The following is a 25,387-nucleotide window of genomic DNA, read 5'->3' as shown; positions in this document are numbered from 1 at the left end:
TACGTGACAGGAAAAAATGTTTCACAAACTTTTTTTTTTTTTTCAATTTTTTTTGGTGGTAAAATATACATAACATGAAATGTACTATCTTAACCATTTTCTCAGCATCCAGTTCAGTGGCATTAAGTACATTAACATTGTGCACAACCATTAACACCATCCATCCCCAGAAACTTTTTGTCTTCCCAAAATGAAACTTTGTCTCCATTAAGTACTAACTCCCACCACTCCTCTCCCCAGCCTTTGGCAACCACCATGCTATGTTCTCACCCTAGGAACTTGACTGTTCTGGGAGACTCATATAAGCAGAATCCTATGGGAATTCATGCATTTGTGACTGGTTGATTTCACTGTCGTCCACATTGTAGCATCTGCTTGAATTTACTTCCTTTTCAAGGCTGCATAATATTCCATCATGTAGATTAAAGAGCCCATTCTGTTTATCTCTCCTTCTGTTGAGGGGCACTTGGGTTGCTTTGACTTTGGGCTACTGGGAATATAATTCCACAAACCGTTAAGGTGAAATTAAAGGCTTCATCAAGATATGGTGCTTATGCAGGCTGCTTTGAGGGTTGTGCTTTAGCTTCCTGGGCAGGGGAGTGGAGTGTATACTTACCCTTAGGGGCTCAAGTGGTGAAATTGGAGAGTTGAGTTTCATGAACTCAGTCATGTCCGACTCTGCAACCCCATGGCCTGTAGCTCACCAGGCTTCTCTATCATGGAATTCTCCAGGTGAGAATACTGGAGTGGGTTGCCATTTCCTCCTCCAGGGGATCTTCCCGACCCAGGAATCAAATCTAGGTCTCCTACATTGCAAGCAGATTCTTTACTATCTATTAGACTATGTTGTTCTCTGTAGCAGGTTTTCTAGAGAAAGTGTAAGAGGTAGTAATGTGGAGAAAAAAATGTAGAGATGCTGGAATGAACAAACTATTAGTACTTAGTTGAGTGAAGGATTCTTTCATTGAGAATTTCTTCTGAGCCCTTCAGGTGCTAAGGCCCTCCCCCAGAGGAGTTTTGTTCTGCTGGTGCCAGCTGGGAAGAGGAGCTTGAGAGATGAAGGAAACACAGAGAAGGGGGCGGTAGATATGCAAAGTGAGGATGCTTCAAAGTGGCTCCTTGGGAACCAGAGATGCAGAGAACAAACAGGAGGTTTTCCAGAGGATGAGGATGTGTGGCATTTGAATCATAGCAAAGAGTTTGGATTTGTAGATACAAGGAGCCTGGTGGGCAGGGCATGAGCCATCACGGGTATGCAAGTCTAGGTGTGGGGTGGTGGTGGCGAAACAGACCAGCTGTACCTTAGCCTGGATGGGGGTGGGAAGGGCTTGGAGACCTTGTTAGGAAGACTGTAGGATGGGGAAGCTTGAAGGATTTTTCCCTGGAGAGCAACACAGTTCAGTTTCCCTCCAAGAATGATAAATGTGGAATGAACAGCTAGATTCCAAAAGCCCCGAAGTGAGGGTCTTTATGAGCGGAAGTGCCCTTGCTGTCTTAAATTGCACGCTGAGATTCGAGTACTGTTGCTTCTAACTCTTGAGACCTTCCTCAGGGTCCCAACTGGATGACTGGCTGCCTACCTGCACCGATACAAATACCACTGATACCAGCTGCTGTTTGTAAGCTGCACGTTCTGTCCTCTGCCCTCCCCTTACTTACTGCTCTCTGGTCTCTGGCTGGCCCCTCCCAGGTCCGAGGAGAATTGCTTCGGGAGAGAGTGCAGCAGCTGGAGGCCCAGGAGGGACTCTTTGCCGAGTCCCTCGTCTCCCTGCAGTTCCAGAAGGCGGCGAGGATGGCCAGAACGCTATGGGCGTACACCGCCCTCCTGAGCATCCAGGACCTGCTTCTGGAGGAGCTGAGCGCATCAGAGACCCTGACCAAGTCGGCCTGCATGCAGATCCTGGAGTCTCACAGCCCGGTGAGTGCAGGACCCAGGAAGGAAAGGATGCCTGCTACACTGCAGCCCTCAGTGGTTCTTTTTGGTGACTGCCTCCATTTCTCCCACCATCGGACGGGTGATCCGCCGTCCTGTCTCTGCCGAGGGGTCCTGGGGAGGGCTGAGTGAGGTAACTTACGTGGGAGGCTGGTGCACTGTTGCTGCCCAAGGCTTCTCTGTTTCGTTGCCTTCAGAAGCAAACCTTTTAAATGTTAGCATTTTTAACATCTGGGAACCTGGGATTCCTCTTGCAGCCAGCAGCTGTTTGTTTCTTTGATAGTGCTATGAAAAGTAGAGAGAGAAATGGCAGCCCACCCCAGTATTCTTGCCTGGAGAATCCCATGGACACAGAAGCCTGGTAGGTTCCCAGTCCATGGGATCCCAAGAGTCAGACATGACTTAGCAACTAAACCACCACCACCATGAAAAGTAGCTGTGTAGCTTTCAATGAGGGCTTCCCAGGTGGCGCCAGTGGTAAAGAACCCACCTCCCAATGCGGAGATGTAAGAGATGCGTGTTGGATCCCTGGGTTGGGAAGATCCCCTGGAGGATGGCATGGCAACCCACTCCACTGTTCTTGCCTGGAGAATCGATGGACAGAGCAGCCTGGTGGGCTACAGTCCATGGGGTCACAAAGCGTCGGACATGCCTGAAGCAACTTAGCACAGCTTTCAGTGAAGGGCGCCTTAGATTTTATGAAGTATTGGATTTGTTTTCATTTTCTAAATTTTAATAATTACCATTATTTCTACATGCTGCATGTTTTCAGGGTGTGGAAGGTATATTCATAACACAAAAGCTAGTGACATAACTACTTTGAGGACTAATTTTAGTTCCTGTATGTGTAATTTTAGAATTTTATGTATTATTATAATAGTCACCTAAATGGAACTCACATTTATTGAGTGCTGTGTGTGTGGCAGGAGAGCACTAAGGAGCTGTGTGAAATGGGCCTGCTCTCATTTAAGCATTAATAATTCTTTACTCAATCATGCATCTTAAGACGATCGCTTAAGCATGATTAATAATAAGTTGCAATTTTATGCCTTTTTGCGATTATGTTCTTTGTCAGACACTATGTCAGTTAATCACTGACCATGCTGTGAACTCCATAGTGTTTCTGTGCCCAATGCTCAAGGAAAGAAATGAGATTCAGGCAAGTGGCAGGTCAAGCTTTTTCCAAGCTTTTTCCGAGGTCCACAGAGCTAGTAAGTGAAATCTATTATTTTCTGACTTTAGCCCCTGGGTCATGTCCACAGATACCTCAGTTGATCCTGTCAATGGAGGTTCCCATTTCTTCATAGAAAATCATAAATAACATCAGACTCTGAAGCATGTGTGCTTGGTCACTCTGTGCTTGGTGTCTGACTCTTTGTAACCCCATGGACTGTAGCCCGCCAGGCTCCTTTGTCCATGGGATTTCCCAGGCAAGAATACTGGAATGGGTTGCCATTTCCTTCTCCAGGGGATCTTCCCAACCCAGGGATCAAACCTGCATCTCTTGTGTCTTCCACATTGGCAGGTCTTTACTACTGCCCCACCTGGGAAGCCCAGATTCTGAAGAGTCCAGGCTATTTTTCCAGCAAATATAGTGCACCCTGCACTGTGAAACCTGTTTATAGGGATAGGAAGGAAGGGGAAACCTTGTGGATATCCCAGCACAAAACATCCGACACTGGATAAATAAAAATAAATATACTTTTTCTTGCTTTGTGAGTTCACAGTAGGATGAGGAAAATCCCCAAGGGATGAGGATAGCTTGGAAAAGTCTGAACTCACAGAAAGAGGTGAATGCAAACACAGAGGCTGAAATCCAAAAGCAAAGGGAGAAAACCAGGACCTCCAGGGTTTGGGGGGTTAATTTGAAGGACCAGGAGGTGGGGCTGTGGGATGTCCTGAGGAGTAGAGCAACCAGTGGGGTTGGTGCGGAGGGTGGGTGGTGAGGGGAAGCCACTTGTGCTCGAAGGAGGCCCCAGGATCACCTGTCCATCTCCAACCCTGCCAGGGTTGGGGGCGGGGAGTCCCCTCTGTGAGTTTGTCATCAAAGGTTTCTGCTAACAGGACAAAGGAATTAAAAAACACTTTAGCCATTCAGTCAGAAAATCTCCAAGGTGATGAATTAAATTAGATATGCAAATATCTGGCAAGATGGACCATTTAAAAAAGAGGTAAAGAAGTAATATCAGAAGTATAAAAGGCAGCATGACAATAGATGCCCTAGAGTTTTTAAAAATAAGAGAATTCTATGAGAAATAATTTTACGTAGGTGAATTTCAACATTTCTAAAAAATTATAGCTCGCCAAAATTGGCTGAAGTACAAAAAAATCTCCGTAGTCCTGTTACCATGAAAGAAATTGATTCAATAGTCTCAGAATCTTCTGACACACACAAAAATATCTAACCTTGATAGTTTTATAGGCAAACTCCACCAAACCTTAAGATAGCAAAATTTTCCAATCTCATATGCAGATCATTCGGATGTTAAAAAAAGTAGGGAATATTCCTCATTTCATGAAGCTCATATAACCTTGACACCAAAACAGACATGACTAGTATGAGAAAGAATAATTACAGTTTAGTCTTACCTGTGAGCCTAGATGTACAATTCATAAACAAAATATTAATGAATAATCCAATCATCTGTAAAAAGATACAGCACAACCAGCATGAGTTTTTCCCAGGAAGGTAAGGTTGGTTTAACACTAAAACATGTATGAACAAAATTCATCAGATTAACAGATTAAAGAAACACAATTCCTGTGATTATTTGGTATGAATGGAACAGGTAATTTATTGAATTCAGTGCTCATCCAATGTAAGACTTCTTAGCAAATTAGTAATAGGAGGAAATCCTGCAAGATATTTACCCAAAACCCATAGGGAGTATCACCGCTAGGTGATTGGCATGGAGGCAAGGCCACCGCCTGGAATTACAGGTGAAGGAGGCGAGGTCTTCAGAGGAGGGGCAGGACCGTGGTCATGTGTCAAGTAAATAAGGAACAAAGCGAGACACTAGGAGCTCTGGCTTTTAATTCCCAATTCATCTCTTCATTATAATGAAGTGTAGAGGGGAAGGAGGAGTTTATAAACTCTCTGAGAAAGACCTCAATTCAACCCTAAGACACCTAATGGCCCTTTTTACTTGCAACAACCCTTGTTCCTACTGGCAATTGGGTAGCACATCACGTACATTTTCAATTTGACGTTAAAGCCCTTTTGAGTGACATCAAAGCTTCCTTATTCTCGAATGAGCTCGAAGCAGAAGAGATAATATGTCCTGAATTGGAAGCAACTGATGAAACTATGGATACAATGCTGGGTTTTTGTTTTTTTTTTTGATTTTAATGAAGATTTACATTTGGAGGGAAGACAAACCTATCATTTTACACTTGATATTAGACTTTCATCCTGCAATTTGATCATTGTGGGAAAACCACTTTCCCGTTGGGAATGGGCTTTTAAGCTGTTGCACATTCAGAATTTAAAAAGCATGAAATGAAATGCTTTGGAAGCAGTGATTCCTAAGAAAACTGTGTCAGGTTCCCTTCATTTGATGAAGCGTTTAGACTCATTCTGTGAAACTGGACCACAGAAAGGACATAACTGAATCACGGGGTTGAATGGCAATCATGGGCAGCTTTCAACGTGATGGTCTTACTCATAACACATCATGTGACCCCAGGCTAACTGCACCCACTGTATTTAATCCAGTTTAAGTTGCTTCGTGCGTATCTACTTTTCCAAGCCTAGACTGGACGTCTTCCTTTTCTGTCCTCTGCCTTACTGCCCACTCACCACCAGTCACTCTGTTGATTCGGCCATAATTTTCTCACTTTTGACCTTTGCCACCCAGCTTCGCTACTCAGACAAATCTAGACCTGAAAACAAAAAATCACACCAGGAGTAGCTCTCATCAGGGCCAGGGCATCGTGTTAAGTGTGTAACCTTCAGCCCCGAGATGTTTTTATTCCCATTCTACAGATGGAGTTGAGGCTTAGTACTTTTAACTCATTTTACCACAGTCCCAGAACTGGAAATCAAAGCCCACACCTCCTGCTTGCAAAGCCCAGTTCCTGTTCTCACACCAATTTCCTCCTGCCTCCTTCTTTCCCTACTGCAGTTTCCTCCACCCTTCAGCCAAAGCAACATTTCTGAAAAATAAAAATAATTAGTGACAGCCCCATTCCCAGCTCCATATTTTAATATCTCCCCTCTACCCCTCCCTCCCTCAGACCCTGCATTTTAGCCCTTGGACCTTCCTGAACACTTGAGATACATTCAGACCTCAGTTCCTTTGAAGGACCTCTGTCTAGAAAGCTTCTGCTGCCCACCCTACAATCTCCTCTCTGGCAGCTGCAACAAGCCAAATGTTGCCTCTTCTGTGAAGCCACCCATGATTCCCTTGGGCAGAGTTGATTTCTCCTAGCTCTGTGCTCAAGTCACCCTCCATCTAGATTCCCTGAGGCGACCTGTTACCTGTCACTGTATCTGTGTTTGCACAACTGTCTCCCTCGCTAGACCGTGAGTTTCCAGAGTCTAGGGGCCATGTCTCATTCACCCCGGAATCCCTCATGCCCAGTAAATGGCCTGGAACTGTCTGTCTTCATCATCATCATCTACCCATCTGTTCATCCATCCATTCATTCAGCAGATGTCTACAGAGTGCTTTCCAGAGACAATGGGAGCAAGAGATAGGGCCCCGAGTTAGAGAAACCTGAAGTTACTCCTCTCTCAGGTTCTTGGGACTTCACATGTCCTTACGCTCTCTGCTCCTTAGCTAACTTATTTATAAAATGGGGTATTAACAAATTCCTAGTTTGTGCTGGTTTATGAAGATCAAATACATTAATTTATGTAAAGATACCATGAATCGAATCTAGCACAATGTGGAAGTTTGGTGCGTGCTAACTGCCATTATTATTATTAATGATAAGATGATGCTGAGTACTGTGACTCCTTCCATAGGCCAGGCGCCTGCTTCCTGTCGGGAAGCTGCGCTGCTGTTCAGTCACTCAGTCGTGTCCAACTCTTGCGACTCCATGAATTGTAGCCTGCCAGGCTCCTCTGTCCATGGGATTTCCCAGACAAGAATACTGGAGTGGGTTGCCATTTCCTTCTCCAGGGGATCTTCCAGACCCAGGGATCCAATCCAGGTTTCCTGTTTGGCAGGTGAATTCTTTATAGCTGAGCCACCTGGGAAGCCTATTCCCTGCTGGGGAGTGGGATGAACAAGACAATCCCAGAGTCCCTGCCTCCGCATCAAAACTCTAGTGAAGAAAGCAGATTCTAGATTCAATTCTAGAACCATATCTTGGATTCCAGTAGTGCTAAGTGGCAGGGGTTTGGGGATAGGACTAACCCCTGGGAGAACCTGCCATCAGCAACTTAGAACCTGCAGGATATGTTTGTTCCCAACCGGGGTTCACCTGGTCTTGGAAAATCAAAGTGTGACATGCCAGCTTTCTGTGCTCTGCCTGTTTCAGGGACTCTAGTGGGTGTGTTCCTTCCTTCCCCATGCAGTGGGCTGGGGCTGGCACCTCAGTGGAAAACTGGTGCATGACCAGCTCCAGGCACGCTGACAGAACATGGGAATGGAAACTCATTAGTGCTGTTGGAAATGCTGTGTTTGGTTATGTTTCCATTTGGGGTGCAGTGAAGAGAAGGATGGTAACAATTGGAAATCTCATCATGCCAGAAGCCCGTACTCAGAGCATCCCAAACTTTTCACAGCACTGGAGGCAAAACCTATATGCTCTCCATGCTATGACCTCACTTTACCTCTCTGGCCATTTTCTCCATGTCTTGATTTTTGAGTAATGTTTCTGAGACTTTGATGCAAGCTTTGGTGCCTCTGCAGAAAGGGAGATTGTTTTGTACAAAATTTAGGAGGCTCAAGGATGACCATCACCTGATGATGTCTATCCAAGGCCTCTTAGGATCAAACCTCACGTTCACCCCACCCCCAGGTAGAACACTGGCCAATCTGGTGAATAATGGGTTTGATGACAATGGTTTCAATGACTAACCCCTAAAGCCCACCTTCCTGCCCACCCTCTCTTTCCCACCTAAACAGACTGTGGATAGTCTCTTGTACCCAGGTTCTCTCACTCTGATGGCCTCAGGCTGCCAATTTCTTGTTTGGCCAGTGAAAGACAGTATAGCTTGGGGGTTAGGGCACAAACCAAATCATGGAGCCAGCTGACCTGGCGCCATATTTTCATTCTGCCACTAAAGATTCATGGACGTGCATGCTGAGTCCCTTCAGTCATGTCCAACTCTACAACCCTATGAACTGAAGCCCTCCAGGTTCCTCTGTCCGTGGGATTCTCCAGACACGAATACTGGAGTGGGTTGTCATGCCTTCCTCCAGGGGATCTTCCTGATCCAGGAACCAAACCCATGTCTCCTGTGTTTCCTGCATTGTAGGTGGATTCTTCACTGCTGAGCCACCTGGGAAGCCCCCTTAAGAATCCTATGGCCTGGCAAATTACTTTTTCTCTCTGCCTCAGTTTCCACATAGGTAATGGAAAAGAAGTATGGTTTCCATGTAATTTTTATAAGGATTCAATGAGATGAATCTATGCAGGGCATTGAGAGCATTGCTGGGCATGACCTGAGTATGGTTGGTGTGAGGCATGATCCACGTTTGCTGGTCCAGCCCAGTCTTCATCATGTAGAATACATGCTGATACCCCACATACATCTGTAACAGGTGTGAGCTGCTAGGCAGGTGCCATGGGCTGCAGGTGAGGGGGTAGAAATGCAGCCCTGCCCCCCAGGAGCTCACACTCTAGCAGGAAATAGAGCATCGTTCTAGTCTGCTTGTGCTGCTGTGTCCAAACACAATAGACTTCGGGGCTTAAATAACAGACATTGATTTTCTCACAGTTCTTGAGGCTGGGAAGTCCAAGATCAAGGTGCCAGCTGATTCTGTTTCTGGTAAAGAATCTTTGTGGTTTGAGCACACAGCTGCCTTCTCACTGTGTCCTCATGTGACAGAGAGAGCTCCAATCTCTTTTTCTTCCTATAAGGGCACTAATCCCATCATGAGGGCCCCACCCTCATGTCTATCTAAACCTATGCATGACTGCTTGCAGTCCTGTCTGACTCTTTGCAATCCTGTGGACTGTAGCCTGCCAGACTCCTCTGTCTATGAGATTCTCCCAGCAAGAATACTGGAGCAGGTTGTCATTTTTTCCTCCAGGGGATCTTCCCAACTCAGGGATGGAACCTGCATCTCCTGCATTGGTAGGTGGGTTCTTTACCACTAATGCCACCTGGGAAGCCCTACTAACCCCTAAAGCCCCACACCTCCACACCTCCAGGCACCCTCTCACTGAGGATTAGGGATCCAGCATATGGATTTAAAGGACCACAAGCATTCATTCAGTCTGTAACAGGAAAATACTAGGGGGAGTGAGTGGGCAGTTGAGGAAGGGGTGTCTGTATCTCCCAAGGAACTTAGCAAGCCTGTAGTAAGTCCCTGACGGCTTTTGATTACCGAGGCAACCATTTCAAAAACATCTGACTGAAATAAACAGGTTGCCAACTAAACAACTAGATAAAAGCAGACTGCCCCACCCATGAAGTTCCTGTTTCTGGGAAGTTCTGGTTGACTTACATACCTGACCTCTTGAGTCAACCTGCTTTGCCCTCTCTGCACCCTAATTCCTGCTCCTTTAAGTTCACCAACAGAGAGAGAACCAGTGACCTCTAAGCACCCCACCTTTGACCCCCAAAAAGGCAGAGCACCCGGGCCATGTTCTTTTTCTCTCCTTGTGACCCTGCTGTGTGGTGAGGTGTGCCATGTACCCTCCAGAATGTGCTCCTTGTTTTTTCAAGGTCCTTGATGGTGTGATTGAGGTATTGTCCCAGTGCGCAGGCACAAGCTGCTAACTTCGTAACATGCTTCTCTTCCCTGACATCTTTCTATCCTTCATTTTCTAGTGTCTGTTTAATATTTAATTTGTACTGAAAGTTTAATACTGAAGTTTTACTGAAAATAATATTTTTCAGCTTTTTTATTTTGAAATAATTATAGATTCACAAGCAGTCACAAAAATAGTCAAAAGAATCACAAGGACTGGTCTCACCTCAGCATTGGCCCAACAGGGAAATGTCTCTGGGGGCTGCCACAGGGAATGTGGACCCAGGTGAGGACCCCCAGCAGCTCCAGCCAGGAGCATCATGGACTATGGCTGAAACCAGCAGAAAGCAGTTTCCCCAAGGAGGGTCTTCTAAAGCCCGTCCTTGAAAGAAGCCTCAGAGTTGGCCAGGCAAACAGGGAAAGGGCCTGCAGGTAGGGGTGCAGCATGTGCAAGGGCACGAGGTGTGAGAGACCCGGAAGCAGTCTCATATGCTGTTTGCACAGCTGGATGGCAGGGGGCGGACAGTGATGGGGAACACATGTCCACCCATGGCTGACTCATGTCAATGTATGGCAAAACCCACTACAATATGGTAAAGTAATTAGCCTCCAATTAAAATAAATTAATTAAATAAAAAAAAAATAAAAGAGGAGGTCCTGCCAGGCTTGCAGCGCCAAGCCGAGAGGGGTGGATTTTATCCTGCGGCCCACCTGCCTTGTGCTCAGTACCTGCCCCTCTGTGTGCAGGAGCTCCAGGAGCTGGAGAGAAAGCTGGAGGACCAGCTGGCACACCAGGAGGCGGCCCAGCTGCAGCGGGCACTGGACAGTTGGCAGCAGTGGGCCGGCGAAGGACCTGCACTTCTGCAGGAACCAGAGGAGACAGATCCTGAAAGCCACATCTCTGCTGTCCTGCAGCGAGCCCTTAGCAAGGGTCAGAAGCTACTGGAGCATCACCAGCAGAGGTAAGCTTAAGGACCCAGTGTATGACATCTTCTTTATATTCATCTGTGGACGGACTCTTAGGTTGCTTCCATATCTTGGCTATTGTAACTTGTGTTGCAGTGAACACAGGGGTACATATATCTTTCGGAAAACACAATTTTTAACAGCTTTGTAATTTTCCACTGTGAAAACTATAATACATAGCATGACTCCATTTTTGAAAACACAAATTCATTGAAAGAAAATAGGCCAGACTGTAATAGATGTGATTTCTGTGTGGTGAGATTACAGGTGACTTTAATGTGTTTGATTATGCTTTTCTGTGTAAACACAACATCAAAGCACAATTCTGTTCCACTGAAATAATTGCATAAGAGGCTGATTCCATTTGATCAGAGGAAAATGCTCAGAGATGTTGATTTGACTTAGACTTGATTATGGATGTTAGTATATTTAACACCCTAATGTATTCCATGCTTCATGGAGAATATTGCTGCTGATCAAGCTTTTTGTATGAGTTGTACCCTCACAGGGTTTAGATTGTATTAACCAGCAAGAAGGCAGGATGGATAACCTAGGATACCAGCTTTAATTGGCTGAGGGGATAGACTGGGAAGACCACCTTGTGGGGAAGTCAAGAAGCCTGATGGAGACCTCATGTGATAAGGTGCCACCCAGCTTCTGTGGTCAGAGCCAGGTCCACCCTTGGGAGATGATTCTGGGCCCACTTCAACACAGGAGCACATGATGAAGACCCCAGACCTTGGTGTTCTTCAGCACCAGGCATGACAGCTAATACTGAGAGTTTTCACATTAGGATCACCATTGGAGGTCAGAGGGAACAAAAAGTGCCCACTGTACTGAGCAGGCATCTTGAGACTGAAAAGCAAGGCAGGCAGCTCCATTTAACCGATGGATCCATTTATCTATGGTAACTTACTCACATAGTGGGATCAGGCGGACAACAACTCAGAAGGCTTCACGGCTTCACTCTAAACTGAGGGGCCATTGAGACAATTTTATAATTAACCTAGGGTATGGGGTAGATCAGAGAAGGCGATGGCACCCCACTCCAGTACTTTTGCATGGAAAATCCCATGGGTGGAGGAGCCTGGTGGGCTGCAGTCCATGGGGTCGTGAAGAGTTGGACACGACTGAGCGACTTTGCTTTCACTTTTCACTTTCATGCGTTGGAGAAGGAAATGGCAATCTACTCCAGTGTTCTTGCCTGGAGAATCCCAGGGATGGGGAGCCTGATGGGCTGCCGTCTATGGGGTCGCACAGAGTTGGACACAACTGAAGTGACTTAGCAACAATGGAATAGATGCTTGGAAATGGGACGTGCGTTCCTAAGTCAAAATTTATGAATGGGTAACTAGTCTCGTGGATGCCAGGAATACTTCAGGGAAGGTTTTCAGCCTTGTCTAGGGAATAACAAAGCACAGAGAATACCTGACCCTAATGATTATTAAACAATATCTATTAACTACAAAGCCTTTGATGACAGAGAAGTGATTCATTGAGCAGTCCTAGGTGGGTCAGCAGAAGGACAGGAAATACTGTAAGGGCCCAAGATGACATCAGTTATACTAATAGCCATGCAGAGCACAGGCTGCCCTTCAAAGCCACAGAAAACTCTCCATACAGTTCCCACAAAAATTCTCACTTGAAGGAGCCCTCCATCCTGGTGAGCAGTCCCTGATTCATTTATTTGCGAGATAATCTAGCTAAAAAGAGGCCAGCTTCTTCTGGCTATCTCTTTTGATGGATTTTTTTTTTAATCATGTAGATTAGGTTTTTGATACTTTGTTATTTAACCAACTAGACAATCTTCTCATAGGATCACTTTATAACAACACCGAACTTATGGAGATTTTGTTTTCACCCTAGTTTGAGAGAGGAGCAAGAAGACAGTGTCGTGCTGGAAGATTTGCTGGAGAATATGGAGACTGACACCTTTGTGACCCTGTACGGCCAGGTGAGAACAAGTCCTCTGTGTCCTGGGTCCATCCCTTGCCAGCCCATAACTTGAGCTCTTTCTCAGAGTCCACGTTTCCTCACCTACAGGACACAGATGATAACAGGAACCTTGAGAACTGCTAAGAGGATTTGTGAAAATCCCTGGCCCAGGGCCAGCACCTAGGGGACATTCAATTGGGTTTACAGCAGCAGCAAAAACAACAGTAATCACTGCCCTGGTCAGTTTCTTTTCCGTGATTAGACAGGCACCCAAATGGTCTTCTTCTCAGTCTTAAACAGGTTTAATATACACAGAGTAAGTTCTACCAGGAACAAAGTTAGTCATTGAAATCTGGGCCATATAAGGAGAATGCTGAGATTGCACACCACGTTTCAACTTTTCTGTGTTGAGGTTAGGTAGTCTCATTCTTGGCCAGAGCTGCAGCCCTCATCAGCGTTCCTGAGACAGAGCGTGAGGCTGTGCAGAGTTACATAACTCTACGAGTGGTGTTTTATGTGCATCCAAGGTGGGCTTCCTGGTTTCTTTGGGTCTCAGCAAATGTGATTTGTGACAGTGGCTTATGCCAATCACGGGCCATTGGGAGGTAGGTGTTGCTGACCTCGCTTCAGTTCAACGATGTCACTGTTACACTCTGATTCTTCCCACCTCTCCTTGAAGTTCCAGTTGCTGTATCTGTATTCATGTGAAGAGGGTAGAGCTAGAACACAATCACTGCTTTCTTTTCTTTCCAAGAAAGTACATGGCACCAAGTCTCTGAAGCAAATTATACTCATGTCCTGAGGAGACGCGACCCATGGATCCCTGGTTGCAAGGGGGGCTGCAAGTTCAACACTTCCTTTTCAGCCTCCAGAGAGAGCCAGCAGGGAGCAGGGGTGGGGCACTTTCCGGTGTCAGCCAGCAGAATTGGCCACAGCTGTCCGCAGGCACACACATCTTCTCACTTGTATTTGTTTCCTATTGCTGCTGTAACAAATTGCTACCAATTTAGCGGCTTAACAGAACACAAATTTATTATCTTCTTGTTCTGTGGGTCAGAAGTCCTGCATGGGCTTTGCCAGACTAAAATCAAAGTGTCAGCAGGTCTGTACTCCTTCTAAGGCTCTGGGAGAATCTGTCTCCTCCTCATTCCAGTAATTGTCAGAATTTGGTTCATTGTGGTTGTAGGACTGAGGTTTTCATTTCCTTGCTAGCTGTCAGCTGATGGCTGTTACCAGTTTCTAGAGGTATTTGAATTTCTTAGTTCATGGCTCCCTTCTTTCATCTTCAAACTCAACAAATCACATCTTACTGATGCTTCTTCCATCATCATCACATCTCTCTCTGACCTACCATAGCAGGAAAAGTTTTGTGCTTTTAAGGACCCATGTGATGATGAGGTTGGACTCATCTGGATAATCAGTCTAGGATACTCTCCGCTCATGATCATTAAGCTTCATCACAAAGTCCCTTGCCATGTAAAATGACATATTCACAGGTTCTGGGATGGCGCATGAACACCTTCAAGGCCATTATTCTGCCAATCACACCAGACAGGAAGACAAGGTTAAGCGTCAAAGTGAGTAGTAAGTCTAACATGCTTCTTCCTCTTTGACATGAGAGCTGACCTGGGCTTTCTTGATATTTTCAGCAAGAGAGGAGTACCTACTCATGGCAGGACCCAGAAGAGTACTTGCCATTCACCTCACTGTCCGGCAATTCTACCATCATCCCCTTATAGACAGGTCCTCCAGAGGGGACATTATTGCCCAAGTTCACATTGAGGAGCCCGGTGGAGCTAGGATTGGAGCCCACATTCTTCTACCCCACATCTCTTAGCTTGAGCTCCAGACTGGGGATGGGGGAGGAAGCAGAAGTTTCCAGAATACCTGTCATGCATTGAGTATCATCCTAGGCACTCATATCAGTTATTCATTTAATCCCTGCAGAAAGCTGGGAATCAGGGACTATCTTCTCTATTTTGCAAATAGAGCAACCAAGGTATGAATGGGTGGCTTCGGGTTCCAGGGCTCACCATCCTCCTTGGAGCTCAGGACTCGGCCTGGGGTTGGTGGCTACACAGCATGTGCTCTTCCTGCTGTGTTGCCCTGCAGAGCACATGCTGCTCCTGGCCTGGGTCTCTGTGGGAACTGAGCCATCTCTCACACTCACTGTGATTCCCCCTCTTCTTTGTTACTAAGAGACTTGACAGATGGCCAAAGGGTCATGTGTAGAATATCATCCAGGTTCATCCCTAATTTGTTGGCTCTTTTAAACTGTGAACTCTGCTAAAGAACTGGCTCTGTCAGGAGTAAAATGCTGCTGGGATGGAAGCCTTGAGCAGCAGGAATCATTTAGGAGGGTGACTTTTCTCTGCACCCCCTCCCCATCCTGTGCCTTGTAGAATCCCCCAGCAATGTCTACTCAACTTCATTTCTTTCTTTCCAGCCCTTGTGTATTAGTGAGGGTTTTCCAGAGAAACAGAAGCACAAAGACTTGGGAAAAGAGGGAGAAAGAGGTTTACTTTAAGAAATTAGCATATGTGATTGTGGAGACTGGCAAGTCTAAGTAGGCTGACAATATAGAACAGCAGGCTGGAGACCAGGAAAGAGCCAGTGTCACAGTTCAAGTTCAAAGGCCCACTATTGGCAGAATCCCTCTGGCTCAGGGGTCAGTCTTTGTTCTATTCAAGCCTTCACCTGATTAGATGGAGCCCACCCACATTGTGGAGGGCAATCTGCTTTAAGTCCACTGACTCAAGTGTTAATCTCATTCAAAAGCTACTTCACAGATATATCCAGAATTATGTTTCTCCATATAAATCTTGGCACTGTGGCCCAGACAAGTTGACCTATAAAATTAACCATCACTCCCTTTGTAGAGGAGTCCTGTATTTTGCCTGTTTCTTCTTTGTACCAGGCAAGAGAATAACCAGGGAAACCCAGTCCCACCCCCATTCTTTCTACTTCTTCTAAATACTCCTCCCCCTCTTCCTTCTTTTTCTTCTTTCCCCTGCAATCTCTGTCTTTCTCTCCCTCTCCCTCCCCAACCCTCCCCCGCCTCTATGTGTCTTTTTTATTTCCTGCTTATTACCCTACCTTAGGGACAGCATAGTTTGAATTACAAAATTTGCATGAAGGATCATTTCCACATGAGCACCCATGTTTTCATATTTATGCAACTTTGCCAACTCCTCCTTCTTCTGCATATTTATGACAATGTCAAAATAACACTCATATGCCTGTTCTGTGCTAGACACATCACACATCATCCCAGTTAATACTCACTGTTGCTCTTGGGGCCCTGGCAGTGGGAAGAGCCTCCCCTAGGCACTGCTGTAAATCCATCATTCCTTCTGTGATGGCAATGATACCAACAGCAGTGGTATCAGCCCAGTATTGAGGAGAGGCATGGAGAGGATCCTCACTGGACAAAACTGTCCAGTTGAAACTGTCCAGAAGAAACTGAGGGTCAGAGAGGTGATGTGACTCAGCCAAGGTCCCACAGCCACTCAGTGGTGGAGCTGGTTTTAAATCAGTTTCTCTTCCTTTAAAGGTGCTACTCATTTCATGCTACTGCTCCATTCCCTTTGAAGCAAAATATTTCCTAATTGTTTCATGAATAAAATGGGAAGGGGGAGCTCATTTTAAAATGAATGGTACTAACTCAGCAAGGCAGAAAGTTTCCTTGTGCTGTGGGAAGAGGTTGGGACCCCACCTGAGGTCCTCCCTGAACTCATCTCCTTTACTCCCTCGAGGCTCCAGTATGACTTGTAGACAGTAGAGTGGAATTCTTTTTTAAGCACATATAATATGACTTAGAGTCAGCTTAACATCTTCTGAAGAGGCTTTTTTCTTGAATATTGACTATGCTCCTAGTAAGTGGCAAGTGCTATCCTAGGCCCTGGGATTTTAGCAGCAAAGTGAACAGATGAAGCCCAGGCTCTCAGGAACTGATATTCTAGTGGATAGAGCAGGCAAGCAACAAAATAGATACATAATATATATATATATTATTTTGTATGGATTATGATCTCATTTTCATAGTCATGTCCATCTATCCACCCATTATCCATCACTCCATCTGTCTGCCTCTCCTTTCATCTCTTTGTCCACCCAACCATCCATCTATCCATTCATCCATCAATCCACCTCTGTCTATCCATCCATCCACCAACCATCTCTGCATCCATCCATCCATTCATCTGCCCATTTGTCCACTCATCATCTATCCATCCACTGTCCATAACCCATTTATCCATTCATCCATTTATTCATCTGTATAACCCATCCATCCATCCATTCATCTATTTACATACATGCCTAGAAAGATTCCTAGAGTGTGCTTTGCCTAATGCTACTGATAATTATTTCTGGGTAGTGGCACTTGGAATTATTAACAGAATTTTTGTGCTTTTCCCAGGTGGCACTCATGGTAAAGAACCTGCCTGCCAATGTAGGAGACATAAAAGATGTGGGTTCGATCTCTAGGTCAAGACGATCCCCTGGAGGAGGAAATGGCAACCCACTCCATTATTCTTGCCTGGAGAATCCCATGGGCAGAGGAGCCTGGCGGGCTACAGTCCATGGGATCACAAAGAGTCAGACACGACTGAAGTGACTTAGCATGCAACACACTGCATCCCTAACTCCTGGCCAGTTCTGCTCTATTCTCCATCCCTATGTTCTGTCAACTCTGATTATGCATTTGGAATCATACAGGATGTGAGTGTGCAGCCTGGCTCTTTCCAGGCGGTGGAAAGCCCTAGCGATCCATCCATTTCTTTCACTGCAGACTGGTATTCTGTGGTATGGCCATAGTGCAGTTTCTTTAACCCTCCACTGCTTTAGGGCCTTTTCAGTTGTTTCCACAGCCTGTGCTGTTCCCTCTGAGCCCTGTCGCCTCACGGAACATGAATAGGAGGAGAAATTACTAATTGGCCTGGCTGCAGGCCAGGGCTGTAACTATGATGAGTGAGTTGCCCTCTATCCAGGAGGGTAGCTGGAAGGGATGGATGAAGGCTTAGGGAACGTCATGGGGAGCCAAGGCTGCTGACCAAATAGATTTTCTTGACGGCTCTGTAAATTTGGGGACATGTTTTCAAGACCAAGCTAATAAAGTATTTATCTCCCTGGGACAAAAAGTCCTAAGACTGTGATCCATTCAACCCTGCTGTTCATCAAGGTGAGAGCCGTGAGGCTCTGAGTCCCTGCATTCACTCCTCCAGGAGCTGAGACTGGCGTCGTACCTGTCGAAGCTGACGATGCTGCCGGGGGGCACGCTGCGCCGGCTCCTGACCGTGGCTCTGCCTGCAGCCTCGCAGGCTGAGCTGCTGGCTGTGCTGGACTCCGTGGGCCAGAAGCATCAAGACCACTCGGTGGAGAACGATGGCAGCAGGGTGCAGGCTGACCTGGGCAGGAGGGGGTGAGTGCAGGGTCGGCCGCTTTTGGAAAATGAGGTCCCATTTTCCTGAGAGAGAACGGATGGGGGTGGTGAGCCAGACCATGGGGCACAAGCACGCCCGCCTTCCCAGGGGAACTTCCTCATTTAGGGAGCAGATGGCATCCAGGAGTGTCATCATGAATCCTGGAAGTCATGGCAGGCCCAAGGGTTTTGTCCACAGCTTCTCTTTTCATCACCGGTTCACTTCCCAATGGGATCTTAAGACAGTAGGTTTCCTTGGGCTGTAAATATGCCATATACACACAGTAAATGCATAAAGGAAAAAGGCAATGAGACACCATGGTTCTATCAGCTGGAGCAACTGGCTATTAGCATTTTGTTACAATTCTTCCTCCAGAATGGGTTTGTCTGCTGGATTGTAAGAGTGTGTGCGGTGTGTGGGGGTGTGTGTGCGGGTATGTGTGTGTATGCATGTGCGTGAGCACACATGTATAGGAATCCCAGTATATACAGCCTTAGCTCCTGCTTTTCAGAACCTTATCGCAGAGGCAAGTTTGCTTATTACCTTTCAGCTCTTGTCCATGTGCAGATATCTTCCTAAGCATCTGTGTCGACTCTTCCTGCTATTTTTATTAACAATTAAAAAATTCATGCTTTTCCCAGTTCTAGAAACATCTCCATAGGTATTATTTTTCATAGCTGCTTATTATTTTACTGAGGTGTGCAGCATAGTGTATGTAACTGTTACTCTATTGCTGACCATTTAGTTTGGGTTCATTTTTCCTCAATTATGGATAAGGCGGCATAGATACTTTAGGGTCAAGTTGCAGGTGTGCATTTTGTCAGTTAAGGGTCTTTATTAAGGAAAGGCATGAAGAGGGACCTTGGATAAGGTGAGTATGGGGCAGCCAGCCATGCCACTTGAGAGCAGAATTTATTAGGGGTGAGGCTGCAAGGAAAGCCATGACCAACCTGGAAAGTGCTGAAGGCCAGGCAGCAAAGCCCAGTCCTCAACGAGGATCCACAGGCTAGGGAAGGGCGTCTTGATGCCCATGAGTCTGTGGAAATGGCATGATTGTGTGGACATGTGTATATGCAGGTTATTTTCCCTGACTTGTAAAGGAGTCCCTGGCTCACAAAGGCAAGATGCACAACAGAGGGCCAAGAGTAGGGCTGGGGTGCAAGGAAGGATGAGAGGGTGACATCAGCTGTAGGGGAGAGGAGGGAGTCTGCAACATTCCTAGAGCTGGAGGGACCCAGCACACAGTGGGGTGGCGGGTGGGGGGCCGGGGCTGGAAGTTGAGTGCGTGGAAGTTGAGTGTGGTCACAGGACTGGGGGTGTGGGTGGGGTCGGGGCTGGGGTGGGCGTGGTTGGAGTTTCCTGTTTCAGCCTGCTTTCTCTAGTGCAATCAGAGAACACACAGGCAGCAGGTACTGGTGGTAACCCTGGAGCAGGACTTTGCATGGTCACAGCTTGGCCCAGCGTGGATGAGGGTTCTTCACCACCGCCACCCCTCCCCCCGCTCTGCCTTCCCCATAGCCCCTCTCAGCACCCACCCCCACCCCCAACCCCCATAGCTGCGCAGTGTGAACCAGCTGAGGCAGAGTATGAACTTGGCCAGAACCAGGCACCAGTGGACACTTGATCCTGTATTGACTTGACTTGAACCCAAGCCTGTGGACATCTTTCCCCCTGTCCTGTTTGCTGTCCCTTCTTCAGTTGAGAATCACGTGGCATTCAGGCTCCCTGCCTTATCCTCCTTCTAAGCTTCCATTGTACCTTCTCAATCTTCTTATTCATGTATTTATAAAACATGTATGAGCTCTTAGTGTGTCCACTGTCTTAGGCATCAGTGTAGGTGGGAAAGTAAGGGACAGTCCTGCCACCCAGAATGTCCACTCTGGGGGAGGTGGATCACACACAAGCCAGCGCAGAGAGCTCTTTGCTTCTGGAATCTTCCATGCATTCAACTGCAGGGATGCTCAGACTCAGCTCAAGTGTCCCCATATCTCGGCAGCCTCCCTCTATCTGACCCATGTCACGTGCTACCTATCTATGACCCCTGGACTGGGGACCCCTTGGGGCAGAGACTGTGTCTTGACTTGGCCAGCAAGATGCTTGATCAGTGTTCACAGAGTGAGTGAGTGAGTAAATGTGAATACTCTAAGGGTTTTTCCTGTCAGCCAAAGGTCATACTGAAGGAAGGAGTTCCCAGAGGGCTTTTTAGGATTAGGCCTCACTTGAAGGTTCTGTTCTTTTTGAAAATATAAGAATGTCCCTTCTTGCCTTCAGGAAACACCAGGGTTGGTGGCAAGCCTTAGAGAGCAAACTTCGTGGAGAACTGATAAACAGAGGATTAGAGAAGATGCTCTGGGCTCAGAAGAGGAAGGAGAGGTATGAGGGCATCTGTTCAGGTGGGCTGGAGGGGTTGTCAGCCAGGGTGCCCATGAGCCCAGAAGGGGAGGCGGAGGGGACCACGAAGGGAGGGTTACTACGGACACAGCACACTCCTTCCTTCCCTCCAGACAACATGTTTATTCAAAGTGGGCTTAGTTTATTTTTCTTTCAAGGGAGAGCATGAACACAGAGCCATACTACCAAAATGGGCTTAGTTTAAAGTGAAGTAAGTCAGACAGAAAGACAAATATCAAACAATAGCACTTACATGTGGAGTTTAAGAAAAATAATACAAATGAATGTACTTGTAAAACAGAAATAGACTCACAGACTTAGAAAACAAGCTTATGGAACCAAAATAGAAAGCGGCGGGGAGGGATAAATTAATAATATGGGATTAACAGATATAGACTACTGTATATAAAATAGATAAGCAACAAGGATTTACTGTATAGCTCAGGGAACTATAGTCAGTATCTTGTAACCTAAAATGGAAGAGAATCTGAAAAACAAAACATATATAAAACTGAATCATTTTGCTTTACACCTGAAATAAACACAATATTGTAAATCAACTATCCTTCCATTTTTTTAAAAAAAAAGCAAAGAGCGTAGTCTAGGAGCTGAAGATAAGCCGCCTGCTATCAGTGGGAGAATGTTCTATCATTTATTAGCATTTTAATTGCAGTATTTATTTGAACTAGTGGCTCTTTTTAAATGGGATCTCATTAGGAGAATTATTCCTTATAAAGGCTTAGATTTTATGGTTTACAAAGCCCTTTCTCATCTTGTTGGACTGAGCCTGCCCGCTTTTGGAAAGTGGGCAAAATCCCACGGCCACGCTTTACCAGCTTGGGGAGGTCAGAAGAAGAGACCCCCACTGGTGAAAAGTGGCCGTGGGATTTGGGGGCACTGAACCAACCCCTCTATTTCTCTGCACTTCCAGGCCACTGCTCTTTTCACTCTATTGAGTCCCTTTCTCTTTGAGCTGCGGTGGCGGCACACCTGGAGAGCAGAGGAAAATTGGAGGCAGGGTGGTTTTAGATTGCTGCAGACAACAGACTCAGGCGCTCACGTGTTTCCCACTAGAAATTTGGAAAAATAGTAACACGAGTGACAAGAGTTACGTTAACCCATTTTAACGTAACAGGTTAAAAAGTGATAACCAAAAGGTGCTGTGGAAACAGTGATGCCCACAGAATGTGGGCGAGTCCTGCACCTTCCAGAATTTCTCAGGGTGAAGCTGCAGAGACCAAGCTGCCCAGAGAGTCCATGATAACAGTTCCAGAGCCATTGATAATGGGCTGGACGTCAAAATGTAGTCCCAAAGGAATTAGATTAGGGTATGGCAACACACTCCAGTATTCTTGCCTGGAGAATCCCACGGACTGAGGAGCCTGGTGGGCTACAGTCCATGGGGTTGCAAAGAGTCGGACACGATTGAGTGACTTCACTCACTATTGAACCCAAACCAAGAATATTAAATTCAGGCCATATAAAGGGAAAGCGCTCCACTAAGGACTGGAAGTCAGGGGTCCTAGGATGAGGTTGGGAGAGCAAAGGCATTCCTGGGCTGCACTGATGTCAGTGGGCGAGTGCAGATCAGGAGGACCCTGGGCCCATGGTGCTGGACCACTGTGCCTGCCTTTTCTCTGCCTCAAGGCGCTGTGGAAGGGTGGGTAGGAGGAGGAGAGACTGTGAGTCAGAGAGAGCTGATGGAGCTGTCTTTGAATCCTTGTTCAGATGACACAGCTGCCAGGGCAGGAGTTCGTGGTGATGAGGTTGAAACCTCAAAGCCACTTCTCTTCAGGAAGGGCCCATGAGCCTACCAGTGGCCTCCAGTATGTCAGCCCACAGTGACATGGCCTTGTCCTGCCCTGCTTGGGCAAAGGACCTTGTGGCTTTCTAGTCATACAGGGCTCTCAGAGGGAGTCAGAGCCATTTTCAAGTGCAGCTGGAACTGAGGGACTGGACCGCTCACGGGCAGGATTCCAGCAATCCTTTTATAGGATATTCCCCCAGTGTGTCGCTATTTCAAACACATTTTACCTAGCTTCTGACTGTTGCCTTACACTCAGATTTTACCAGCCTGTGTTTAGTGTGAGGCCCACAGGCAGAGGCATCCTGGACAATGTATCCCAATCATCTGGGGGTAGACGGGAAGCTCTGACTTGTAGCATCTGTCAGGTTCCGCGGTGTGAAACACCCCCACCCTGGCTGATCGCATGCTGACAGCGTGATGACAACAGGCTCACCAAACTCCGGAGAAGTGAACCATCATGAGTCAGTGTGAGCCGTCTGCAGCCGCCCCTTCCATGGGCTTCAGCTAATCTCAGCAGCCACCCTGGCAACCACAGAGAAAACCCTTTAAAGTAACACTTAACTGGGGACCCAGGAACCAAGAGGGAGTTTTCCTGGAGAACTCTGTCGGCACACTCAGGAGAGTGCGTTGCCAAAAATGTCCAGTCTGATTTTCTGTTCTCTCTTTAGCATATTAAAGAAGACGTGTCCCCCTCTCAGAGAGAGGGTGATATTCTCTGGAAAAGGAAGTTGGCCGCACCTGTCCCTGGAGTCCACTGACGAACTGACCCCGGTGCCCATTGTAGGGGCAGAAGCCGTTGACTTATTAAACACGGGTGAAAAGCTCTTTATCTTCAGAAATCCAAAGGAGCCTGAGATCTCACTGCACGTTCCTCCCAGGAAGAAGAAGAAGAACTTTCTGAATGCCAAAAAGGCTGCGTGGGCCTTGGGCATGAACTAGCCCAAAGGGAAGTTTCTAGAGTCTGAAGACACAAAGATTTGCTTTTTCCTGCTCATCTGCGGGTATGCATGTTTTATGTACAACTTTCAGGTATCGATTGTACATGGAGACTGACACACCTCTAACCCTCCCCCTCCACCACCATGACTTTCGAGGACTCAGTTTAATCTGGTCCCATGAATTCCCAGGTGGCCCACTCCCTTCAGCATCACAAGGGACATCAAGAGACAGGGGACCACTCCATGAACCCTCACTGCTTTCGGTCCCAGCTCACGGAGGATCTGGGGGAGACCCCCCCAGCCCTCAGTTCACATCCCCGAAACACCTGACTGAAGTGTGGGCTGTGTGTCAAAGGGCAAGGCTCTCGGTTCTCACACTGTGTTTGTTACATATTCTATTTTTATCAAGGGAACTTTTGATTAATAAATGCATTTTATATAAAGCTACTCTCAAGGAGACTCATTTTTGCTTTCTGTATGAACCATTTATTTACTTATTTTTGATGTTTGTTTTATTTTTTAACTTTTTATTTTATATTGGAGTATAAGAGGGCATGGCAACCCACTCCAGTATTCTTGCCTGGAGAATCCCATGGACAGAGGAGTCTTGTGACCTACATACTGTCCATGGGGTCGCAAAGAGTCAGACACAACTGAAGTGACCTAGCATGCATGCATAGCCAACTATGCAGAAGGACATGGCAACTCACCCCAGTATGCTTGCCTGGAAAATCCCATGGACAGAGGAGCCTGGTGGGCTGCAGTCTGTGGGGTCACAAATGAGTCAGACACAACTAATCAACTAAACAACAAATAGCCAATTAACAATGCTGTGATAATTTTAGGTGGACAGCAAAGGGACTCAGCCATACCTATACATGTATCCATTCTCCCCCAAACTCTGCTCCCATCCAGGCTGTCACATAACGTTGAGCAGAGTTCCCCGTGCTACACAGTTGGGTATCCATCTTAAATATAGCAGTGTGTGCATGTCGATCCCAAACTTCCTAACTGTCCCTTACCCCATCCTTCCCTGCTGCAACGGTAAGTTCGTTTGTTGCTTTCTGTAGGAACCATTTATTTTTAGTCCCTTCTTAGGTTTTGCCCCTATGTTGTGATGTTCAGTAGAGGTTTGCCCTTCATCATTCCAGGTGCCTGAAGAGGTCCCAGCCCCTGGGCTGTACCATCTCCAACTCAAATCAGGAAACCCAGAAGCTTAAGGTCATAAAGCCAATAAGTAACAAAGTCAGGACTCACTGAAGACTTTACGGCCCCAAACTCTCGTCCCTTCTCCTGGACTCGGTAAATGGACACACACTTGCCCTCGCTTGTTTGCCAGCAAACTGTGCACAGGTCCTTGTCTTTCACAGGATGCTTTCCTGTACCCTGACCTTTCCATCCTCATAGTGGTGGTTGCATGAGCATTTCTAAGAACACAGCAAAGAATACAGTTACAATCGTATTGGGTCTACAATTACCATCAGAGGTTAAAGCATTGCCTGCAATGTGGGAGACCCGGGTTCGATCCCTGGGTTGGGAAGATCCCCTGGAGAAGGAAATGGCAGCCCACTCCAGTACTCTTGCCTTGAGAATCCCATGGAGGGAGGAGCCTGGTAGGCTACAGTCCACGGGGTCGCAAAGAGTTGGACATGACTGAGCTACTTCACTTTCCTGACGGTGGGAAATGATCGGAAAGGGAGTCCTGTCACCAGCAAGAGGAAGACAAGGGACCCCAATGATGAAGCATCTATTACAAGAGAATCGCTTCTATTAATAGACCTTTCCAGCTACTTGAATCCACTTATTAATCCTTGATGATACCCAGCAGGTGGGGATAATTACTCCCATTTTACACCCAAGGAAGCTGGGAGTCAGAAAATTTTAGGTTTCTGGCAATCACACTACCTGTAAAGGAGGAATCCTCACTTTGAACCCAAGTCTCCTAACTTTCAGACCTTACCTGCCAGGAGACTCTGCATTGCCTTTGGCAACCTGAAGGCTAAGTCTCTCTCTCTTTTTAAAAATTTATTTATTTATTTATTTGGCTTTGCCAGGTCTTAGTTGCAGCAGGCAGGATCTTCCTTGCAGCATGTGAACTCTTAGTTATGGCATGTAGCCTCTAG

At 46.6% G+C, this 25,387-nt stretch overlaps 1 protein-coding gene across 5 annotated transcripts in view; it reads left to right on the top strand.

The window, feature by feature from the left end:
* The window catches only part of EVC2 (EvC ciliary complex subunit 2), a 153,806-nt gene extending 130,088 nt beyond the window's left edge, over positions 1–23,718 (top strand). For 3 of the 5 annotated variants that reach the window (XM_044945651.2, XM_044945649.2, XM_006044374.4), the window contains 6 exons: positions 1,691–1,918; positions 10,552–10,766; positions 12,637–12,724; positions 17,931–18,127; positions 20,400–20,501; positions 22,995–23,718. In XM_044945651.2, the coding sequence (XP_044801586.2) occupies positions 1,691–1,918; positions 10,552–10,766; positions 12,637–12,724; positions 17,931–18,127; positions 20,400–20,501; positions 22,995–23,265 (1,101 nt within the window). In that variant the 3' untranslated portion in view covers positions 23,266–23,718. The other 2 variants (XM_044945650.2, XM_044945652.2) reach the window with 2 other exon arrangements.
* The last annotated feature ends 1,669 nt before the right edge of the window (positions 23,719–25,387 follow it).

The sequence above is a fragment of the Bubalus bubalis genome, chromosome 7, assembly GCF_019923935.1.
Source record: "Bubalus bubalis isolate 160015118507 breed Murrah chromosome 7, NDDB_SH_1, whole genome shotgun sequence".
Taxonomy (NCBI): domain Eukaryota; kingdom Metazoa; phylum Chordata; class Mammalia; order Artiodactyla; family Bovidae; genus Bubalus; species Bubalus bubalis.
The sequence above is the reverse complement of the archived record's forward strand: the minus strand, read 5'-3'. Positions and strand labels throughout refer to the sequence as shown.